The sequence below is a fragment of the Cnephaeus nilssonii genome, assembly GCF_951640355.1.
Source record: "Cnephaeus nilssonii genome assembly, chromosome: 8".
Taxonomy (NCBI): Eukaryota; Metazoa; Chordata; class Mammalia; order Chiroptera; family Vespertilionidae; genus Cnephaeus; species Cnephaeus nilssonii.
This window is the reverse complement of record NC_137079.1, coordinates 12,754,095-12,777,402: the sequence shown is the minus strand read 5'-3', so window position 1 is coordinate 12,777,402 and position 23,308 is coordinate 12,754,095. Positions and strand designations below refer to the sequence as shown.

General features: G+C 38.8%; 2 protein-coding genes across 2 annotated transcripts in view; one reads left to right on the top strand and one right to left on the bottom strand.

Moving 5' to 3' along the window:
• The window catches only part of VPS37A (VPS37A subunit of ESCRT-I), a 28,366-nt gene extending 17,329 nt beyond the window's left edge, over positions 1 to 11,037 (top strand). Inside the window, exons 5-12 of the mRNA XM_079779095.1 lie at positions 2,511 to 2,736; positions 4,152 to 4,222; positions 5,247 to 5,374; positions 5,455 to 5,513; positions 5,591 to 5,659; positions 7,411 to 7,554; positions 8,732 to 8,809; positions 10,452 to 11,037. Of these exons, the coding sequence (XP_079635221.1) occupies positions 2,511 to 2,736; positions 4,152 to 4,222; positions 5,247 to 5,374; positions 5,455 to 5,513; positions 5,591 to 5,659; positions 7,411 to 7,554; positions 8,732 to 8,809 (775 nt within the window). The 3' untranslated portion in view covers positions 10,452 to 11,037. The remainder of the gene's footprint in view (positions 1 to 2,510; positions 2,737 to 4,151; positions 4,223 to 5,246; positions 5,375 to 5,454; positions 5,514 to 5,590; positions 5,660 to 7,410; positions 7,555 to 8,731; positions 8,810 to 10,451) is intronic.
• Positions 11,038 to 11,150: 113 nt separating this feature from the next.
• The window catches only part of MTMR7 (myotubularin related protein 7), an 84,815-nt gene continuing 72,657 nt past the window's right edge, over positions 11,151 to 23,308 (bottom strand). The window contains exons 10-14 of the mRNA XM_079779094.1: positions 22,046 to 22,095; positions 19,932 to 20,132; positions 17,945 to 18,085; positions 16,471 to 16,597; positions 11,151 to 14,643 (exon numbers count right to left, since the gene is read on the bottom strand). Coding sequence (XP_079635220.1) covers positions 14,281 to 14,643; positions 16,471 to 16,597; positions 17,945 to 18,085; positions 19,932 to 20,132; positions 22,046 to 22,095 — 882 coding nt within the window. The 3' untranslated portion in view covers positions 11,151 to 14,280. The remainder of the gene's footprint in view (positions 14,644 to 16,470; positions 16,598 to 17,944; positions 18,086 to 19,931; positions 20,133 to 22,045; positions 22,096 to 23,308) is intronic.

Sequence of the window (23,308 nt, the reverse complement as noted above, 5' to 3'; positions counted from 1 at the left end):
TAATATACACTTACATGTAATAATTGGTACAGTTCAAATTCTAAGTTAAAGTGATTTCCACTTTGAAAGCATTCCTCTATTGTCTAAATATAGGCTATTGGTGCTAAGATGTCCAATGCCATTTTGATTTCTGATTTTTATAACATTTTTTATATCTTTGATATTCTGAAACTGCATGATGGTGCAACTCCTTGTTGCTTTTTTTACTTTTCAGAATATTGTATTTATCGCCCAGTCCTTCTGTTTAATTTTAAAGAACGTTATTTTGTTCACAAGTCAAGTGGCAGTGACATCTTGTGCCTGGACATCTGCGTAGCTAGATTATCAGGTTCATTATGTACATCAACCCCAGCTCTCATCTTTGCCTCTTGTCTATGTCCTGGAGTCATGAGCCTCACTGATATTCTTTATCTAAAAACAGTATTTCCTGTCTTCTGTTAGGATAGGGCTAGATGTTAACTCATCATTCACTTTATATGAAAATAGAAGCCAACAAGTTTACTTGCTCTCCTTTTATGTAAGTTCTATGATAAAGTGCACATTATTATTTTTTTATATGAGCTGGTATACTCTATTTTAAATTTTTTTAAATTAATTCTTTATTGTTGAAAGTATTACAATACAATTGTCCCCTTTATCCCTCATTGACCCCCTCTAACCTGCCCCGCCCCCCCGCCCTATGATAAAGTGCACATTACGTTCCAGCCACCGCCAGTTAGCCTCGATCATGCCCTGCAAGTTTGATGCATCTCCTAGATTATTTTATAGGTTGTATCTATCATAGGGGTCAAAATAAAGCAAAATGGTTCAGAATTATTAAGATTCATTCAAGAATAGTACAAATATTCTGTCATGTTGATCATATTGTTTCTAAATAACATATCCTATATAATAAAGAGGTGATATGCAAATTGACCATCACTCCAACACCCAAGATGGCCTCCCCTCCAACTTGTGTATTTTGTCCTATTCTCCATTTTGCTAACTCCCCCCCACCCCCCAACTGTCCTATTCTCCATTCTGCTATTAGGTTGTTAATCCTTTATCAGTTTGTAGGAACTCTTTATATATTAGGTCAATTATCCTTGTGTCTATGATGAATTTAAAAAATTTCCCCCAATGTGTTATTTGTCTTTTCTTATAATGGGCTTTGTTCTGTAGAGGTTTGTTTGTTTTTGTGTGTTTTTTTTTCATATCATAGAATTTGTCATAGAATTATGGGTCACCTTGCCAAGGGTGTGATTTATGGCAAGATTTTATCTCATCCTCTCATACTCATTTTGATGTCTTTTTTTTTTTTTTTTTCTTATTTGCTTCATGTATAGAAGCCACTTAGTTAGTTTTTAGGATTTCTTACAGAAGAAATTATTCATATGTAGCTTATAGATTCTGTGTGTTCATGAGAGGAAGTGAGTTCAGGATCTTCCTACATCACCATCTTGAATAAGAACCCACATTATATCTTTATATATTAACATTTTTAGCAACTCATCTATACATTTAATTTTTCTTTAAAATTTTCTAGAAAACCAGTCTTTTTTAAAAAAAATTCTGTATTGTTTAAAGTATTACATGTGCTCCTTTTCCCCCCATTGTCCTCTCCCCGCCACTCCCACCCCCTAGAACATTCCCTCACCCCCCTAGAAAATCAGTCTTGACTTTAAATCATATTTGTTCAAATACAGTGAAAGTTACTAAGCAACCTCCACATGAATAAATTTTCTGAATTAAATGTTATTTACCACTAGAGGCCTGGTGCACGAAAATTCGTGTGCTGCGGGGGGGAAGAGGGTCCCACAGCCCAGCCTGCGCCCTCTCACAGTCTTGGACCCCTCAGGGGATGTCCAACTGATGGCTCAGGCCTGCTCCCCGGGGGATCTGGCCTAAGCTGGCAGCCAGACATCCCTCTGGCAGCCCAGGAGCCCTCGGGGGATGTCTGGCGGGGAGCAGGCCTAAGTCGTTAGTCAGACATCCTTGGTGCTGCCGAGGAGGTGGGAGAGGCCCCCTCCACCACCACTGCACTGGCTAGCCATGAGCTGGCTTCTGGCTGAGTGGCGCTCCCCCTGTGGAAGCACACTGACCACCAGGGGGCAGCTCCTGTGTTGAGCGTCTGACCCCTGGTGGTCAGTGTGTGTCATAGTGACCAGTTTTCCTGGTCGATAGAGTCAATTTGCATATTACCCTTCTATTATGTAGGATTCTCTCTATGAAGATGTTGACTGATGCCAGTGGAATGCTTAAAATTCAAATATGGCTTGTCTATTCATTTCTGTTGAGAAGTTGAACTTATATGGCTTCTAAAACATTTTTCTTCTTCATGGAAACCAAAATTTTCTTTTGGGGTGGTGTTTATATTTTATCAAATTATATACTATTTAATTCAGTTATATAACAAGTGTCATCTGCCATAAATGGATTCCATTTGTAACATGACAATTGTTACTTGAAAATTTAGGAATAATTTTACAATCACCCCTAACTTCTAATCAAATGTTTCTCTTTCTCTTGAGCCTATACAGTAACCCAGGTGGGATGCCTTCCTATGCTTCTCAGGGCTTTCCATTTCTTCCTCCATTTCCCCCACAAGAAGCTAACAGGACTGTCAGTTCTTTATCTGTTGCTGACACTGTTTCTTCATCAACGACAAGTTATACAACAGCCAAACCTGCTGCTCCTTCATTTGGCGTCCTTTCAAACCTGCCATTACCTGTTCCCACAGCAGACACTTCAGTGCAGGTTGGTATCTTCAATTACCAATATTTTGTACCCTTGTAACATTAATTTAATGAACATTTATTAAATTAATTATGTCTCCTTGTGCCAGTCACTAAGGCACAAAAGAAAAAAGATTAAATCACATTTTCAACTTAGTTAACAAATTCAGAGAGGTCACCAACATATAATCAAATAATTGTAAATAATGAACTTCCAGTAGAGTAGAAGTCATAGTCTGAAGTTATGTTGAAGACACAATTGAGGGAATGATCAGTGCTGCTAGGGACCAAGGTAGAACTTAGAAGGAAAATGTGAATCTGTTTTTTCATAACTTTATTCTTAAGTGCCTTAAACCCCAATACAGATATTAGGTGCTCAATTAAAATGAGGCAGATGAATGAGCGAATGAATTTATGCCTGAGGCCAGATTTTGATACATGGTAATGAATTTGCCTGGATGACAAGTGGTTATATAAAGCATTCTCTGAAGAGGCAGCAGCATTAACAGAGGCATGGAGGCGTTTACCAGGTGGTGTATTTGTGAAGCTGCCTGTAAAAGGTCTCTCTGGCTGTCATATAGGACTTGGGCAAAGGCACAGGAAATGACCCTGTAGGAGAAACAGATTGTGGAGGCTCTGCCGTAGCATACTAAGTCAGGGCTTCCAGTGTCCAGTTGGTTTAAAAATGTTGTTCCTTAATTAAGCTAGTAACTGTTGCCATGTGGGAGTTTGCTGAGATAAGAGACTAATATTTGTTCATAAAACATATCAAGGGATTTAAAACCTTCATATTTAACCCTTAGTGAATATCACCCATAGTAATACTCAAATGTTATAAAACATTATATCCAGCTTTACTAGTTGTAGTGTTAGTAGTAATTTAGAATATAGACCCAAGTGGACTTCGTTTTCCAAAATCTTTTACCATTGTATTAATGAATATTATGAACAAACCACAATTAGTAGTAAAACAAAGTTACAACTTTTCATGAGTCTTCAACTTTAAAGTCATCGATATTCAAATGAAGGATACTCTGTTCCTTATCTGCCCTACTGTCTCACCGAACTTAGTTATGTAACTATTCAGACTTTTGTCAACTTATTAATGTTCTCCTATACTTAATTCCTTTCATTTGAGGCAACTTTATTCATATATTTCAATGAAATTCACATATAATTCTCCATACTTGTCACAGATATACTTAAGAGATTTATTTTACAGCCTGTACTTTGCCCATGAAAGAGAGCTAAGAAGGTACTCACATGACCACCCCTCTCCCCCGCAAAAAACAAACAAAAACAGTAACTGAAAAGAATACAGAAAAGAAAGTGGAGAGAGTGCGGACAGTGTAACGTGCAAAGACGAAGATGTGATAATGAGAACAGGAGCAGTTGAAAAGATGGCTGAAATATAATACCATTTCAAACTCTCTTTAGATAAGCCAGAATGGTTTTGGTTACAGGATGCCAGATGTCCCTGATGAATTTCCAGAACTCTCCGAACTAAGGTAAAAGACTTGGAGAACATTGGTATTTGTTGTCTGTTTTATTAGTAAATACAAAGCAGATCATCACTGTCATATCCATATTAAATAAAAATATTTTTAAATCCTCACTATTTCTAAATTGTGGTTGTCTTAATTGGGAAATTTTATAAATCAGTTTTTATGTTTTGTAGGTTGTGTTTATTGAATGACTAGTATGTACCAGGGATTTTTCTAGATGCTGGGAATGATAATTGGTTACCAGGATAAGTGTCCTTTCTCTTATGTGATTTATGTTCATGTGAAAATTATTTCATTTATATGTTCAATAAATATTGACTGAATGTTAAAATAATACCAATATTATTAATATGAATACTGAATGTAGGATAAGATTTTGTGGGGTGTTTTACACTTTTTTTTCTTCAGGATATACCACACCAGAGATGTACAGCCAAATACTATTTTTTCTCTTCAAATAATACTTTTCTGGATGATTATGTAACTTAGAAAAAGAGTTTGCTTTGAATTTTAAGAGACAACATTTTTCTTTAATACCGAATTTAGATTTTTAATCATGCATCGCTTTTATATGGATCTGTGGTCAAAAGTAAAAGATATGTTCCAAAGGTTTAGGTGCCATCCCTATCCAGTTGCCTTTTTCACCCTGTGGATATTGAGTTTTATTTTGGCTTAACCTTCTGTGCCTACTCACATACTCATACATATACGTGTTTTTTATTGTGATAGCCACATATCTGTTAGCTAAATAAGGCACTGCGGCTAAAATTGGGAGGTTGTTATGACTGTTCATACAGACTACTCTTTATATAGTCCTACAGTGATTTGACACTACACTCAGACTACTTTCTTGTCCATGTGGTTGATGTTTTATTTGTTTTGAAGGTTACAATTTGCCGTGTGTATGCATTCAAAATTACTTAGAACCCTGTCAGCTAGATAACCGTGAAAAATCGTGAATATTTATCATAATGGAGAAAAACTAGATTATTGATAGTCATTAACACATTGTCTATTCTCTTTCTAGTGTGTCACAACTTACAGATATGAATGAACAAGAGGAGATATTACTAGAACAGTTTCTTACTTTGCCTCAACTAAAACAAGTTATTACTGACAAGGACAACTTAGTAAGAAGTATTGAGGAGCTAGCAAGTATGTCTTCCTTTACTTGTTAAATTTCCTGAGAAAAATGTGACCTTTACCTAGAAATAAACCAGAATTTTATCTTACAGGAAAAAATCTGCTTTTGGAGCCCAGCTTGGAAGCCAAAAGGCAAACTGTTTTAGATAAGGTGAGTTAGTGTTCATTCTGAAGAAATTAATGTAATTTACAAATACAAGAAAACAGCATTTTTATTTTCTCTTTTAGTATGAATTACTTACACAAATGAAATCTACTTTTGAAAAGAAGATGCAAAGACAGCATGAACTTAGTGAGGTAAGGTTGTTTAGCTCTTTTTTTTTCCCCATAAGAAGTTTTTATCTTAATGTGTGTCAGCACGTTCTTACTTTCATTTTATCAGAAAGCATTTATTAGGTGTCAGACTTTATAAGGCCGTTAGACGTTGATGAACAGCCCTCAGTTATGCGGCATTATAAGTCATTTGTGCTCGTGCAAGAGCATATTTGGCTCCAAAACAGAAGAATATTAAAATACCCATAAATAACTGTTCTGGGAAAGTTATTATAAAGCCAGTTTAACTCTTGCAATAAACTTTAACTATAGACTCACTTTTAAGCTTCTGTATAGATACCTTAAATGGAAAGTGAGCAAATACAAAAATATATGAAAGTATAAAGTATTCACCACAAATAAATTTTATGCTAGAAATCTGGTTATATGAAAAACGAAAAGCATTTTATAAAAGTAAACTCATTTCTTTAAAAATCTCTAAGTAAAAGAAAAGAGTTCATAATCTTTATATCTCATATCAGTAACTAACATCATAATTAACCATATTCTGGTGTTTTTAAAATCAGGAGTTCTGGGAAGGTAAAGCCAATGTAATAAAACATAAAATAGAAATAAAACAACAGCAAAAAAAAAAGATGGTAAAGGAGAATATAAATTTATAATGGATTTCAGAAATGGTCATTCTTTAGAAAAGAAATAACTAACATTGAGCAATCATTATGTGTTTTACATTGCACTAAGCTATTGACATATACCAGTATTGCCCATTATTCCCCAGTCCTCTGAGGGATGTATTATTAGCTTTAGTTCCTTCATTTAGTTCCATTTTGAGTTAATTTTACATAAAGTACGGTAAGGGTTCATTGATTCTGCATGTGGATCTCCAGTTTACCCAGCATCAGTAGTTAAATTAAAGACTGTCCTTTCTCCATTGAATGATCTTGGCACACCTTTAGAAAATACTTGGCCATATATGTGAAGGTGTATTTCTGGGCTTGCTATTGCATATTGATCTCTATGTCTCTTGTCAGTATAACACCGTTTTGATTACTATAGCTTTGTAGTAAGTTTTGAAATCAGGAAGTATGGATCCTCCAACTTGGTTCATTTTCAAGATTGTTTTGGCTATTTGAGGTCTCCTGAGATTACATGAATTTTAGCAGAACTTTTTCTATTTCTGCAAAAAAAACAAACAAACAACAACAAAAAACACCATGGAGATTTTGATAAGGATTGCATTAAAACTAGATCATTTTGGGTAGTATTGTCTTCCCATCCATGAATATGGAATGTCTTTCCACTTTTTTATGTCATCTTCCATTTCTTTCAGCAGTGTTTTGTAATTTTCAGTATACAAGTCTTTCACCTCTGGTTAAATTTAATCCCATCTCTTTTGTCATGTTTTGTTTCCTTAGAAGTGAGTCACCAGGTCTAGCCCACATTGATGGGAAATCACAAGGGCAGGGAAATCAGGAGTTGGGGTTCATTGGGGATCATCTTAGAGGGTGCCTACCACAATGATCTGATTGCTGACTCTTTAAGAGAGGACAATGATTTGCCCAGTTTCTTTTATTTAAGAGTTTGCCGCCAATGGATTGGTCTCTCTTGTGTTAGGTATCCAAACTGAGGACCTGGGTGGTAGCAGATTTCCTTAAAAAGAGCTTATGTAAGGCATATAACGAATTGCTTCTCCCTCCCTCTGCCTTGTTTTCTTTCTCTCCAAGGAGTTTTTCTGGTCATTATGAGCTAACATAATACTTGATTTTCTTTTTCAGAGCTGTAGTGCGAGTGCCCTACAGGCAAGATTAAAAGTAGCTGCACATGAAGCTGAGGAAGAATCTGATAATATTGCTGAAGATTTCTTGGAGGGAAAAACTGAAATCGATGATTTTCTCAGTAGCTTCATGGAAAAGAGAACAGTATGTAATACTTTTCGGTTAGGATAAGTGGCAGTGTAATATCAAAATATTCATGAGTAAAAAAACGTTAGCACATTACTGAGCTGGGGTTTTGAGTGCCATGAAAGAAAACTGAAAGAGCCTCTTTGAAAATGATAGCATCCTTCTGTCACTAAACCTGCTGCTTGTGAGTACACAAGCAGGTAAATCAAATAATAGTCTTTTTTAGAACTGATAGTGTTGTGTCATTCTGAAGTAAAGCTAGTAAATTAGCTTTAAGTATGTGCTTAATAGTTGTAATATTCTCCTGTAATAACTTGTTTCACAGTTATTCTAAGAGAATGCACTATAGAGATTAATTTTTTAAATGTTATTAAGAACATTCTGGAATAACTTCTGTTTGATGATTACTAGTATTTCCATTATCTTTATCATAAAAGGCCATTACGGCGTCTTGTCCAAATGAGCAGCGGCTCTCGGGGTGGGCGGGGCCAGAGCTACTCGCAGGGGCAGAGAGCTACTTGTGGCGGGGGGGGGGGGGGGGGGGGACAGGGCGGTCAGCTGAGGCAAGCAGTAGCGAGCTACTGGCGCACGATTTCGTGCGGGCTGTGCCTCTAGTATTTAAAGAAAAATCAAAGTCTGCTTAGCAGTATCTTGCCCTTTGATAAAGTCCTATATATTTACCTAATTTTCCTGAAACATCACATTTTAAAAATAACCTTTTGTTACTAAACTTAGTAAAACATGTGCTATATAAGGAAGGTGGGGCGGGTTTTATTACCCCATATTTCATGAGAGAAAATTGAAATTCAGGTACATTAACAACTATGGCTGTAGCATTCGTAAGGCATTGATTTTTCATCTGTTGTTCGTTGGTACTATATAACTGCACCTTGAAGTGTTTGTTTGTTAACCTTCCTGGTTAACAATGGTAGGATTTATTTTCATATTTTAAAAACAGATATTGATATATAATCAGAACTGACAGAAAGCATCAGTTGTTTTACATTCTGGAAGTTTATAGGTAAAGGTTATCTGCCAAAGAAAATTAATTTTTAATTCTTAAATTCTGGACTGCCTTAAGTATCAAAATGTGTCAACAGGTGAAAAGAATCCTACATAGAATCCTGTCATAATGTAGGAAGTACTGGCACGTGGCTGGAGAAGTGACTGGTATTTTAAAGGATTTATCTTCTAGGTTTGCCACTGTAGAAGAGCCAAGGAAGAGAAACTTCAGCAGGTGATAGCGATGCACAGCCAGTTCCACGCTTCGTAGGTAAGTTGCATTCCAGAGCTTGTGTCTCAAGCCTATTGCCTGACTGTCCTGTCACTGAAGTGTGCTTACCACTGCCTGTTGAGCCAGCTGTACGCAAACCACCATCATTATAGCTCTTATGCTCTGTAACATATTATATATTAAGCATAATGTTACATACATATACATATAGCCAACAAAAAATCTTTTGGATGTTTTCTCACTGTGATGTCAGCTTAAATGAATAGTTTTTCAACATCTGATAACTACTGATGCATCGTAAACTATAATTGGTTCCTGAGGATACCATATCCTCATTAGTTTCCTTTGTCATTGCTTCCTTTAAAATGAACTTCTAGTCTGTCTCCTTTCCATCTCACACGAGGATTTTTCCAATAACATTCTGGCCAGTCCCCTGGCCAGGGTTTCTCCTTCCTGCACAGGACTGACAGACTAATCTTCCTAAAATACCACTTCATGATATAATTGCTCTACGCTAGAACCTATAATGGGCCCCTAGCAATGACAGCATCAGTGCCAAATTTTTCTCTGGTTTTAAGCCTTCTATAATCTGCCACATATTTGAGATTACCCATTTTAATTTTCCACTTTTCCCTTATGTTATCTCATGTGTCATGTTCTTTTGTCTACACCATGTCTTTGTTCATGCTCTCACTTGATCTCAGGACACCCTTCCTTTTCCTCTCCATCTGTCTTGGCAGGGAATGATTTGGTTGTAAGAACTCATTCCTACCCCGACAATTAAAAAGCTGTGTTATTGGGTAATGCTGAGATACATTGTAGAACTAAGTACAAGAAAGTACAACTCAGTCACCAGAGAGTGAAAACATGACTAAAGGCCACAGTAACCAGAGCAGCTCCTCTTTCTTACACCCTTTCATCAACAGTTCAGGCAGCCAGGGGAGGCTGACAGGGGTCTCGCTACAAATCCCTGGGAAAGAGATTGGCTGGGATGGGTGGTGTCCATCCTGACCTCAGCCGATTGGCTTGGAGACTGGTGTCATGTGGTCCTCTGCCCACTCAACTGCACTGAAGGGAGCGTAGAAGGGCCCCTAGAAGGGAACAGACTACAGGGAGGGAAGTCACGGGCATTTCTGATCTCCAGTACACCTGTCCCTTCTCTCAGTGTAGTTGTGTTTAAGATTAGGGCCAGCATTGTATTGTTTAACTACTTATTTTACAAATCATGCTGATTTTTAGAGAGAGGCAGGACGAGGGAGAGAGAGAAAAGCATTAATAAAAAATATTGATCTGCTACCTCCTGCAGGCTCCCTACAAGGACCGAGCCCACAACCCCAGCATGTGCCCTGACCAGGATTTGAACCAGCAGCCTTTTGGTGCACTAGACCAGCGGTTGCCAACCTTTTGGACCTCAGGGACCACCTGTTGGCAACCGCGGCACTAGCCAACTCCCAACCAACTGAGCCATACCAGCCAGGGCAAGGGTTGAGTATTAATATCAAGTGTGCCTTTCTCACAGCTTGAGAAGGAGATGGGCACTGAGCAGTTGCTACTTATATGAACATGCTAGAATCCTTTCCCACCTCTTTTCCTCGTGGTCAAGTTATCAAGGTAGATCTTAGAAGAAAATGTAAAGGGATGAAAATTTCTTAGGTTTTTTAAAAATTTCTTTTCTTTCTAGATTTTCCTGAATACATGAACTGCTGCAAGAGGAATGGGACACATAACTAAGCACATTTATATTTATGATTTGCAGATTGGCACTTCATCACAGCAGCTGACTTCACAGATATACTGTATAGATTGTATACAGAACTCAGACTGATTTTGTACACATCAGAATGATAGCTATGATCTTGACTTGGAGAAAATTTTCTGCGCTATTTGCACTAAAAATGTTTATTTATTATTGATAAATCCTATCATATTTAAGTTCCACTGCTCCTCTCTTATTGATTACTTATGCATGTAATTTTGGCTAGTTTCGATATTTTATAAAATTACTTCATTTAAATTTGTATTTTTAATTTGAAATGCCTCATTTCTTTATAAAAAATTATTGGTTTAGATTTTTTCCCTCTCAGCCTTTTATGAAAAATTACTATTTTCAACAGTAGGAAGACTTATTTTTCTTTCTTTCTGGATAATCAAACTTTGAAAAACAATTTCTTTTAAATATTCCAGGTGTCAGTAAACATTAAACCTGCCAATGTGCCATCTCAAGAAAGTAACTTTTAATACGTATAATAAACCAAAAGAATAAACCAGCTGTTTATATATTGTTTTATTATTAAAACTAAAGATGCATTTAAGAAGCAGTACAGGTAAATATTTCACCTAATAGAAGAAAACTGTCTTTCATTTAAACTGGTCCAACATAAACTTTCATGCAAATTTTTTAATAGACGTATGTAATGTGGTTGGATAAGAATAGGCTGTCTAAATTACTAATGTTAAAGTTAAAAACAATTTTTGTGAATAAATAATCAGTCTGGACCTAATTAGAAAGTCAGTGAAATTTTCTGACCTTTACTATGAGTTAGCTTTTCATAAGAGAAAAGCTGTAATAATAAAGGAAATATTTAATTTTAGGAGGTTGAATTTATAGTTAATTTAATTGAATTTTACATTTCCCTTGTACTATGTTCAGCAGTTTGCCTCTATTCCATATTACAGAATGAACACATTTAATGGATAGCTGTAAAAGCTAATGAGAAAATCGTCAACTGTATACCCGAGGCATGGTAAATAGTACCTAAATCACAAAACAGCCTGATGCATACTTTGTTTAAAATGCATCCCAGTATGCTTGTCATTTAAAACACCAGCATACAGTACAGTTTGTCTTTTCTTCATTTTCTGTTCACCCAGAAAATGTGTTTGGCAATAGAATTTTAAGAACAAAATTATGTTCTAATATATTTAATATTTGGTCTGTGTTATGGCTAGTATTCACATGGACTTTAAAGATGGACTTTGGATAAAGAAATTATCTTTCACTAATTGCCTATCTTTCGCGCACTGTGCTAAGGGTGTGCCGTTTGATCTTCAAAATGACCAGAGGAGAAAGGTATAACAACTCTGGATTTACAGGTAAGTGAGGTAACAAGATTATGGCGGAGTCTTTGGGGTATTCAGAAACCTTTCCTATTGTTCCAGCCCGTAGAGCTTCAGTTTTCCCTGCGGTCACTGCAACGGAGGGCATAGTGGTCCCAATCTTTTGCCAACAGGTAGTTTTCTGATATACCAAGTAGATCTCAGAATAAGACACCAGCAGACCACAGCCATTCTAAAAGGATGTCAGTTCATTTGATCCAGTAATATCATTTAACACCTAAGAGTGAGGCATTGTGGAAATACTATACAAATAAAAGTAAGACATGGTTTAGGTGCTTATCTAAAGCAAAAAAATTTTTACATAGTCTCTTCAGCCACATAAGTAATTCATCGTAATATATTTGTTCTCTTTTGTTATTGTTATTCCTCACCCAAGGATATTTTCTATTGATATTTTAAAGGGAGTGGAAGAGAGAGGGAAAGACAGAAACATCGATTGGTTGTCTCCTTCACGCGCCCTGACCAGGGCCCGACCTGGGAGGAGCCTGCAAACAAGGTACGTGCCCTTGACCGGAATCGAACCCGGGACCCTTTGGTCCACAGGCCAATTCTATCCACTGAGCCAAACCAGCTAGGTCGTATATGTTTGTTCTTTAAACTTAAACTATTCCAGTTTTATTCTAAACCAGTTAACATAGCTTGGTTTCTCCTTCCAAAATGAATGCATTGGATAATCTCCTTACAACCCAGTTATTAAAAAGAGGAGTTTAATCATCACTGTCAGCATTTAAAACACAGACACGTTAGTTCAGATATAGGCTATATAAGTCATCCAGGATGGAAAAAGTCTGCATTTGAGTATGCCTGTGTGAATTTTGGTTCTGTTACTGTAACAGGAATTAAGTGACTCTTTTTGTAACTTTATGGCTATATTTTCTTCTTATATTTATCTCTGCCCAACAAGGCAACTTTTTTTTCACTAGATATTTCTTCAGAACAGAAGTTTAGGTCACCCAGTAAAGTCCCATTTCAATTGTCAGGGGAATGATTCTGCTTCAGATGTGCATTTTAGTAAAAACAAGCTTTGCAGATCTAATCCAGCAGTCAGAGACAGAACAATGTAATTTAAAACATGTTAACCATGTACAGTTTCCGAAGTGGCAGAACTTATTCCATTGGTTAAGTAGGAACAACCAAATTCTCTAGTTCTTCATTGGGATTTTCCCTCATTGAAATATTGCCTACTGCCATGGATCAGTGGTTGAGTGTCAGTCTATGAACCAGGAGGTCAGGGTTCGATCCCCCGTGTGGGGCATGCAGGAGGCAGCTGATCCATGATTCTCATCATTGATGTTTCTATCTCTCACTCGCTCTCTATTCCTCTCTGAAATCAATAAAACTGTATATTTAAAAAAAATTACCTACTAACTTTACACTGTTACACTTCAGTGATGGTTGATCCACACTGTCTTGGTAATATAGTTTTTGGACTAGTAATCAGAGCTTGTTAATAAGAAAGCTAATATGCTCTGAATTCATATTCACTAACCAGAGAGTAAATGTTGCTTCTACTTTATTAGGTATTAGACCCGTGTTAGAGGAAAAAGTGAGTTATAAGTGTTAGCATTTTTTAAAAGGTGAGGAGAAATAAGATATTCCAAAAAAAGGCAAAATTAAAACAATTCAAAAAATATTATCTAAGGAAAAGTTAGAGTGATCATGAAACCTGAAAGATAAGCTGAAGCAATTACAAAGCTCCTCAGTTATACAAAATAGACCTATTAATCAAAAGGTTACATCTCAACACCGCCCTCTGTTAGAAGTATTTATGACAGGCAGGAAGGATAATACGTCAAATGTCTTAGGAAATAAAATATGCATCAGGAAATAGAGTAAGTGGGAAAAATGAAGATAACGGGTGTGCAGGCAAAGGGTCAGAGCACTTTTTGAGCTGAGCACATGCATGCTGTGACCAGGAAGTTTTATGTAGATAACCTTAGAGGTCATTCATTGTTCTGTAGTGAATAAAAACTTTCATAGACTAGAATGATTTTCGAAATGGGATAATATCCTTAATATTTATTTGACACAAAAGAAATGTCTACTTCCTGTTCTTCAACAGCTAAGGAAACTAAGAGTTGGACTTCCCCCACCCCTTCATTGCTATCTATAATAATAAAAGGGTAAGATGCTAATTAGACCAGACGTCTCCCGGACATCATTCTGGACTTCCTTTCTGACAAAGCTGGGGCTGGGGGGGAAGCCGGTACTGACAGCCGGGGGAAGGAAGGCCTACTCTTGCACGAATTTTTGTGCAATGGGCCTCTAGTATTTTATAATTATCGATTACACGTACCATTTCTTGAGTTATTTTTTATCTTAAATTGCACTGTTCCCTTATTTTGGAAGGTGTTTCTTGCATGTCCTTTGTGTTGGAACTCCAGAGTGAAGCTTCAGGCCATTAGGAACACGGCTTCGTCAGAGTCCCGGTCCTTGGCGCTGTCCTCGCTAGGCGCACACTCCCCTCCGCTCGGAGAGCGGCAGCTTAGATCCTCCACTCCGGACTCCTGATCGCTGTTGGCGGACAGGTCTGGATCTGAGCTTTTCAAGTTGTCCTGGGTTAGGATCAGAGCGGAGTCTTCGTCGCCTTGGGAGGGGCTCCTGGACGGGAATGACTTCATGTTCCCACTGTAGTCCTGGGGAGTGTTGGCTGCGCTGTTGTCCGAGGTGGAAAACCCCGAGGGTTTGCTGGGCTCACTTGGCTTGCTCTTCACTTTGGAGCAATTTAACTGGACTTTTTGGATTTTCTCCAACCTCTAAAAAGGAAATAATTTCAGGGAAAATCACAAATAATCTATCTTTTTTACATATGCATGCCTTTAGTAATCATTACCTTCCAGCTGAGTTTAATGTTAAGGACAGGGGATTTAGGACTTGGGTTCAAAGGTACAGTATGACTTTGGACAAAATAATTAGGTCCTGTGAGGCTTGGTTTCTTCATCTGTAATATAAGGATGATAATACCTGCCTCAGCATTGTTTTCTATAAAATGCAAAATCAGTAACAGGAAGGCACCTGGTAGTCAGTAGCCATCCTTTCTATCCCTATATGCCACATTTTGTTTACCCATTGACCAGGTGATGGACATTTGGATTGTTCGGAATGCATTTTACTAGTCTTCATCCTTTGATGTCAGCGAGGGAGATATTCATTCAAAAAGCATTCATATTAAGTTATGTGTCAAAGTACTGTACAGGCAGGCCTTGGGTTACGTTGGACTCGACGTATGTCATTTCATGGTTACATCGCCACCTCCCATTTATTTTTTAAAAAGTGCCGTTATTTCGACGTATGTACATATGTGCTTTATTTTTTTTTATTATTTACCACAAGTAAAGGTCATGAATTATCTTTCTTTTAAAAATTTTTTACTGTTTCACTTCATTACTGCTGTGTATGTGCTCCATGTGAGTGACGTAGGTGCTTATGTAGGTGGGTTCCGACCTAGGGCGAAAATCGCCTATGTCGCGCTGTAGGAACGGATCTCCGATGTAACCCGAGGACCTAATGTACTAGGCAGTACAGATCCAGCTAGAGGGAATTTTGTGTAGAGGCAGAGTTCCTGTAATATAGGAATTTAGAAGATGCAGAAATTTCAGAGGGCAGGGTGCTGTGGTTAGACTAACCGTTAGAGGGAAGAGATCAGAGGAAGCTGCAGGGAGGAGGGAGCATGCACAGGACTGAAGAAATTCAACTTGGACGTGATGGTTAGAGCATTCTGGCAGGAGGGACAGTGAGTAGAAAAACACGAAGGAAGGAAGGAAGGTGTCCGTTATGTATAAGAAGCAGAGAATGGTTAAATTTGAGCAAGGGGAGTAGTGGAGAATGAAGTGTAAAAGGTAGGTTAGACTGGAGTGTGGGAAAAACTCATGTGTAAGGCTAAGGAAGTTTGTTATAAGGAAAAAAGAGTGAGAGGTTTTGATTACAGTGCTTTTAGAGAGTTAAGTAATTTTTATTAGTATTTTAATAAAAAGAATACTGGAATAGATTAATAGGATCATCAGCTTTTCCTAAAGCTTAGATATCTTTGGGAAGAGTAGATAAAACTGACCCAGTGATGACATGAGTGGACTTTGAATGGCAAAGCTTTTATCACAACTCCGAAATTCTAAAAACCTAACTTGTGCCTCATTATTAACTACATATGTTCTTTAATTCAAGGTCTCTCCGCCCTATGACAAGTCTCAGGGCACTCTAAACATTCTCCATCAGAATCTCTAGGCTCAGAGCTCTGGCACCAGGATTTTTTTTTATCTCATTAAGTACTAGTAATTAATTCTCCAGAAATAATTCATTTTAGTGCTCCCAAATAACAGCAACAAAAAATCCTGACCTGTTGCGGGAACAGCTGAGTAGTTCAGCGCACTGTGGAAGTGAGCCTCAAACCAGATGTCTGAATGTCCGAATGTATTCAGTGCTGCTTAGGTTTGGGCTCCCGTTTTCTGGGTGCTCACCTGGGGGTCGGGAGGGGCTGTGTTTCAGATTATCCACTGGCTAAAAATACGAAATGTGTGGCTGCGTCTCACATATCCTGAGTCCTGACAGGCTTCCATGGAGCTGCAATGGTTAGGAAAGTGCCTCACCTCTTCTAGGGCCTCCAGCTCTTCCTCCAGCTGCTGCGTTTCCTCCTTCACCGCCATGAGGTAGTCGGTGACCGACTGTCGGGGCTGCAGCCCCTTCTCAAATCGGTTGTACATGCCACTCCAGAACCTGGAAGGGACAGCAGAGCTCCATGAGGCAACCATGTCATACTGTGAATTCACAGGCGCAGGGCCTCTCGGGCATCTCCCATCCCCCAGTCCCACAGCCCTAATAGTCACCAAGTGCAAGTCCTGGGCTCAAGAAGCCACTCAAGGTAATAATTTCGTGTTGATATTTTCCTTTTGGGGGATCAGTAAACTTCTTTGGAATAAATCCATGAATTTTATATATGGTATTGAGTTAGAAGGCCTATCATTTTTTAAAATAGATTGAAGTACCACATGTTACTATTTTCTCTCTTTTCTATTTTTGGTTTAAGAAAATGGCTCTTTGTTTTGAAGTAAACTTGGAAAAAGAACCTTGTAAATTTGAGGATTTAGCTTGTTTTACCATAACCACCAAAAATTTACATTTGCATTTGCAATGAATGTTCCCCCTTTTTATCCTACACAACAGTGCAAACTGGAATGCCAGTGAGAATCAGGGACATCGTGGGCCTACTCTTTACTTAGAAAAGTACTTTGAGGGCAGAGACAGGGTCGTTCATTGTTTTATCCACAGTTCCTATAGCAGGGCTTGATCCTCAGTCATACATTTGCTGACTGGCTGTTAATAAAACTAATTGATTGCAGTGTGTCAGCAGCCCTCAAAACTGCTGTTTTACACAAAAACATGGAGGCAATTCTTTATATGATAGAGTTAATATTCTGCTATAAAATTCTGGGATAATTATGAGCTTGAAATAATTAAGAACAAAAACTAATCAAGGAATAAAAACTATAGAGGAAGAAAAGCTGTGAGTGTTGGGCGTGGAGAGGGAGAAGGAATGGTTTCTCATTCTATCTGCATTTGTGCTGACCCGAGTCATCCTTCTGTACTGTACAAGCCTACACAAGAAACAAAGGACAAAATATAACATACATGCCTCGTATGTACTAGGAGACTGTAGGATGCCACCCTTCTCTCCTCATCCCAAAGCACAGTCAATTCAGCAGAGAAAAAAGGTAAACTATGTTGTGAGTCTACATTTAACTTACAAGACACTTGGCTTATTCCACCATCTTTCCTTTCTCCCCTCACCCCGCCTTTCACTTTTAATTAAATTAGAACTTACATTTCTAAGATATCATTATTACAGAACATGAACTTCTAAGATAATTTCCTATTTAGGAGAAAGTCGAGGGAGAGGAGACACTGGCACAAAACCAGGTCAGATATTAAAGCATCCTCCTTCGTTGTACTTTGTGTCCAAAAAAGCCTTGAAGCTCAGTGTTTCCTGCCCTTTGGCCTGCAGTATTAAACAGTGCCAGCTCTGAGCCATAACCCTTCCTAGTAAGGTCCCAGAGGTTCACCTACTTGTACATGAAGTTGCATGGCGTTGTGGGGAGACGAAGGATTCCCTGGGTCTGACTGTGATCAGCTCTAAAGAGAGGATTCATGTAGTCAGCCCGATTCTTCCACAGGTGAGCCCATAAAGAGTATGTTCTTTCTTGAATTCTGTTGTAAAGAAAATAAGCTTGAAAATGACCTATTTTGGTTCTTTTTTTTGAGAGAGAGAAACATCAGTTTGTTGTTCCACCCATTCATGCATTCAGTAGTTGCTTGTATGTGCCCTGACTGGGTGTCAAACCCACAACCTTGGCATATCGAGACGATGCTCTAACCAACTGAGCTACCTGGCCAGGGCTATCTTGATGCTTATAAATAGTAGACTATGCTATAATAATAAAAGCATAATATGCTAATTAGACTGGATGTCCTAGACGAAGCCAGGGCTGTGAGGGAAGCTGGTGCTGGCAGCTGGGGGAAGGAAGGCCTACTCTTGCATAAATTTCGTGCATCGGGCCTGTAGTGTAATAATAAAAGCCTAATATGCTAAGTGTCTGGTTGGCCATTCAACCAATCAAAGTGTAATATGCTAATGATAGACTAAGGCCGCTCAACTGCTCGCTATGACATGCACTGACCACCAGGGGGCAGACAGTCGACTGGTTGACCAGTCGCTATGACATGCACTGCCTACCAGAGGGCAGACACTCCGACAGGTAGGTTAGCTTGCTGCTGGGGTCTGGCCGATCGGGTCTGAGCGAGACGGGCCGGACATGCCCTGGAGCCCTCCCGCGGTCCCTCCCTCGCCCCAATTGTGCACCGGTGGGGTCCCTCGGCTTGGCCTGTGCCCTCTCGCAATCCGGGCCGTGGGATCCCTCCCTCCCCCCTGAGTGCACGGGGCCTCTAGTGTAATATTAAAGCTAGAAAGGGAACAGTAATTATCTAAGTATCACATGTTTGTGTTCTGTAGCAGGGAAATTTACACTTCGTTTTCATGGCGTAGCACAGCACTAATCGCAGCTCCTCTGCTCTCTGTACTGAGTGTAAAATAAAACTATGTAATTTTTTTTTTACCCTAAATAGTCATAAACTTTTATTCTTTGCCAGGTATTATTTAAATGCATCTATGTTTTCTCTCATTTAATCCTCACTGAATTCCTGTGAAATATGTCTGTCTTACAGATAAGAAAACTGGGGCTGAAAGAGATTAAATAGTTTCCCAAAGTCGCATAGCTAGTGAGTGGAACAGCCGGGATTCAAACCCAAACACGTACCACTAAAGTGGCTAGTCTATCACAGCAAAGCACAAAACTGTCCAGGAACATAGCAAGCTTGACGGGCACAGTCCGCTGCTTCCAAGTCATTACCATCGACCAGTAAGCACACTTGAAGTTCCTTGCAGAAGCTAACTAGCATCCACGAGAAAAGGTCATTTTCTTTCTGTTCAGCCCATTTTATGTGAACAGACCATTTCCAAAATTAAATCTGATATTATATAGACCACAGTTAAAATCATTGTAACTTTATGAGAATTTCAAACATTTTCTCTCACTTGCAGTTCATAAATCACTTTGCTGTTTTTAAGTTTTCTACTTTACAATTTATTTAAAGTTTACATTTCATCTATTTTTCCCCCCTGGATAGGACAATACAGTTTTAGCCTAAATAAGAGAGTTTCAATTTTACTTTCCCAGTTATATTTACCATCCTTATGTGATTATACCTACCCAAGAGGTCTGTTTCCTTTTAAATGCAAAAATCACTTTCTTTGACTCTAGAAGTTTCCTTTCAATGTTAGTGTGCCAGGTCTGCCAGCCTGTGTGGATATCAGGAAGAAGCTAGGGGAAATAAACTTGTACCTACCTGTGTTGGATGATTCATTTATGAAGCAGTATGTCAGGAAAAAGGAAAGAGCTTGAATCCGTCAGTATAGGTGTGTGGCTAAAATGGTCTTCCACGTTATGAAAGGGCATCTGAAATTCTCAGTCACAAAATTAAATACCAAAACACTTACTTGAGTTCTCGTCTCTCCTTTTGACTGTTACATAGGAAGTTTCCAAACTGGCAGGAATATATGTGATGTTGAATGTGAATCAGAAACCGCTCATTGAACTCAAATGCACAGGGAAATTGTTCCATTAACTGCCAGACACACTCGATGAACTGGTCAATAACTGGAGAGATTTCTTTTGGATCACCGTCTAGATTGCCATATCTATAAAATAAAGTATTAGAAAATTTTTATAGCCAGTTATTTTGTTTGCTTTTTTAATTAGAAAGCTATAATATAAATAAAAAAACCAACCATAAAAGCAACCATCGTTCCTAAGTAAATCTTAGCTTATAAATCCAAAGAAGTGGGAAAAAAATAACTTAAAATTTCAATTTCAGGAGAAACTTAGTAGTGAAGATTTCGGTAAAGAAAGGAAACACTCATGTTAAAAGTACATTAAATTTTAAAAGTACACTAAAGCCTGGCTGGTGTTGCTCAATGGTTAAGCCTCAACTTATGAACCACTGTTAGATCCCATTCAGGGCACATGCCTGGGTTGTGGGCTCGATCCCCAATAAGGGTCGTACAGGAGGCAGCTGATGAGTGATTCTCTCGCATCATTGATGTTTCTCTCTCTCCTTTCCTCTTTGAAATCAATAAAAATATATTGGGGGGGGGGAAGGGTACATTAGAACTTTTGAATAAACCTTCACTTTGTTTCAATTAGTGAATTATCTAAGCAACTTTAGAGTTTTTCACTTTTGCATTGTTTTGGAGGGAAGGAATAAGTAAAGACAACTTTTTAAAAAATTGTGGTTTCCCAAGTTTCTAGAGATATTTCTGTTTCTAGAACAGTACTAAAACAGCATTTAATTATTTCCACGTGACCACAGATTCTAATATACCTTTATATCGCTCACATCCTTGTTTTTCAAGAGTACATCAGAGAATCTTGAAACTACTTTCAAGAGATCAGACTCTAAATAAAAGAGTAGTCTCTTACACTGTTGTATGCATTTCGGAAAGAATACAAAAGGGGTAATTTGACTGCCATCAGGTATAAAATAATTTAGAACCTCATCTCAGCAATGGATGATCAACTTGAATAGAAATGAGTAAGGATTGGTTTACTTTTTTTTCGAGAATGGAAACATTAGAAATTGTCTGGAAACTTATCAAGAGTTTCAGTTCTACTCACCTAAAAAAAAATCTTTAAAAAGGATTGCCTAATATACTCTTTCCGTTATCCATCTAGTCTTCAGCATTTCCCAATTCTTTCTGTCCATATGTCCTCTATCAGAGATTTTAACTGCTTAGCACATACAGCCAGAACCCCAAAACAATGATCTTAAGGTTACTTAATTGTTTGGAGGCTTTAATTCATTTGTAAAATGGAATAATTTTGCTTTCCTGGAAAAGTAAGTACCTAATTAAATTATTAGCATGCTGCCTAAATTTAAACTTTAACACAAAGGGCTAGAGTACACCAGCTATAACATTTAACATTTTGGAGTTGAGAACACAAGTCAGGCATCATCATCCACACCAACAAAATGCGGCTGGGGTCTCCCAAAACAGTAGCTTCTGTGCATCTGAAAGCCCAATATACGGGGCAGGCAAGGAGTCAGGCTACTTAAGGATACTTTTAAAAAACCCTTGCTAGAACCTGTGGGATGGGAGGGTGGCCCCGTTTCACAGATGGGGATGCCGATGCTCAGAGGGGACAGACACTCAAGGCCTCACAGCTGGTACATGCCACAGTCTGCATCTGTCTGGCTGCAAAGCCTCGGCCGCTGTCATGCGTTTCCTCCCCAGAGACGTCACCCAGGACACAAGTGCCCCAGGACAACCCAAATGGACTCCCTCAGTGAAAGATCAGAGAAAACTTCCGTAGCCTTTCACAACTTGCAGCTTAACGTGCATGTCTGCCCTTCAGAATGGAATCTAGAGCATTCTCATCAGAAGTACTCAGAACTTCATTCATCTGGGATACAACGTATACAACGGAATTTTAACTTTTTGATGAAGAGACACAAAGACACTTAAAACTATAAAGCTATTGCCCCCAGTTAATTGAGAACTTAAAACATTTTTTAATCCTAAGCATTTAAAACAGATTTTTAAATATTTCTTACCTGTGATTAAACTTATGGCCAAAGGAGATCCAGTCCTTTTCAATTAATACCTACACAAGGAAGAACATAAATATCATGGAGGGAAGCAAACCAGGAAAAATAAGAGATCACAAGGATTCAGAGGTTCGTGGAGTAGAAGTCACCATCCTTGGGTAACCTGCAAATGAATGAGCTCTCTTTATCCACCAGTAGAGATGCGTTTCGGAAGGGCAAAGTTGAAGGTCATCCATAGGAAAAACAAACGGGAATGGATATATGAAAATGTTAGTACCACCACCCACTGAATGCTTGCTGTGAGTCACAGTTCATGCTTCTTACATGATCTCATTTCACTGTAGGGTAGGTATTATCGGCCTCTCTGCAGAAGGGGGAACTGAATGGGGGGGGGGGGGGTAGACCCACACCTAAGATCACACTACTAGGAAGTGGTGCTTCTACCTCATAACCTAGCTCTCCACCAAGCCCATCTCAACCAAAACCAGCCTTCTTACAAGAAACAACTTGGATGTGTTCCAGTGAGCTTTACTCGACTTGGGAAGAATTGTAAAACCCAGAGATCTTTCCTGTGGATTAGAAGAATTCTAAATGATGGGGGCATAGTAGGAGTTTCAGCCCTGCTTTGGAGTGGGGGTAATGTGAGTTTCAAAAATTGTAAATGATACAGAATAATCCCATCAGTATCACTAATGTGCTGAGCTGGCCAGAGGTTTCCCCTTAAAAAAATACAGAGCGGTTGAAGTTTGTCCTTGACAGCTCGCAAATTTAACGGGACAATCAGAAAGGGCCGGTGGTGATGAAGGACGGTGTGAGGGAGAGGCCCTCTGGTGGCTGTGTGTGTTTCAGCATCCCTCCACTGGCCAAATATAAACAGGGATCCAGCCCTCTGACCTCAGTGGCTGAGACGGGAGTGGCGTTCTCTGACACTTTGAAAAAGAAAAAGCCCGAGAAAGGAAACTTGCCTCTTGTCCCCGAGTGTCAACTAATATCCTTGATAAAGGAGATCTTCCCATAAAGACACCCCATGTGGCTCGTCTGTCAGCATCCGTCCCTAGCACGGATTCAGGACCCACTGACTCACTTCCCACCAAACCATGGCAGGAGGCAGGAGGCAGGAGGCAGGCATCTCCCAGGCGCCAGGAAGTCTCTGCGGTCATTTTAAGAAAATGGTTCCAGTGTGGTCAGAGCGTCTCCACTCCAGACAGCTATACGGACATTCTGCAGTTGAAAGCAACGTGCCACATTCTGATACCAAAGGGTGCAAAA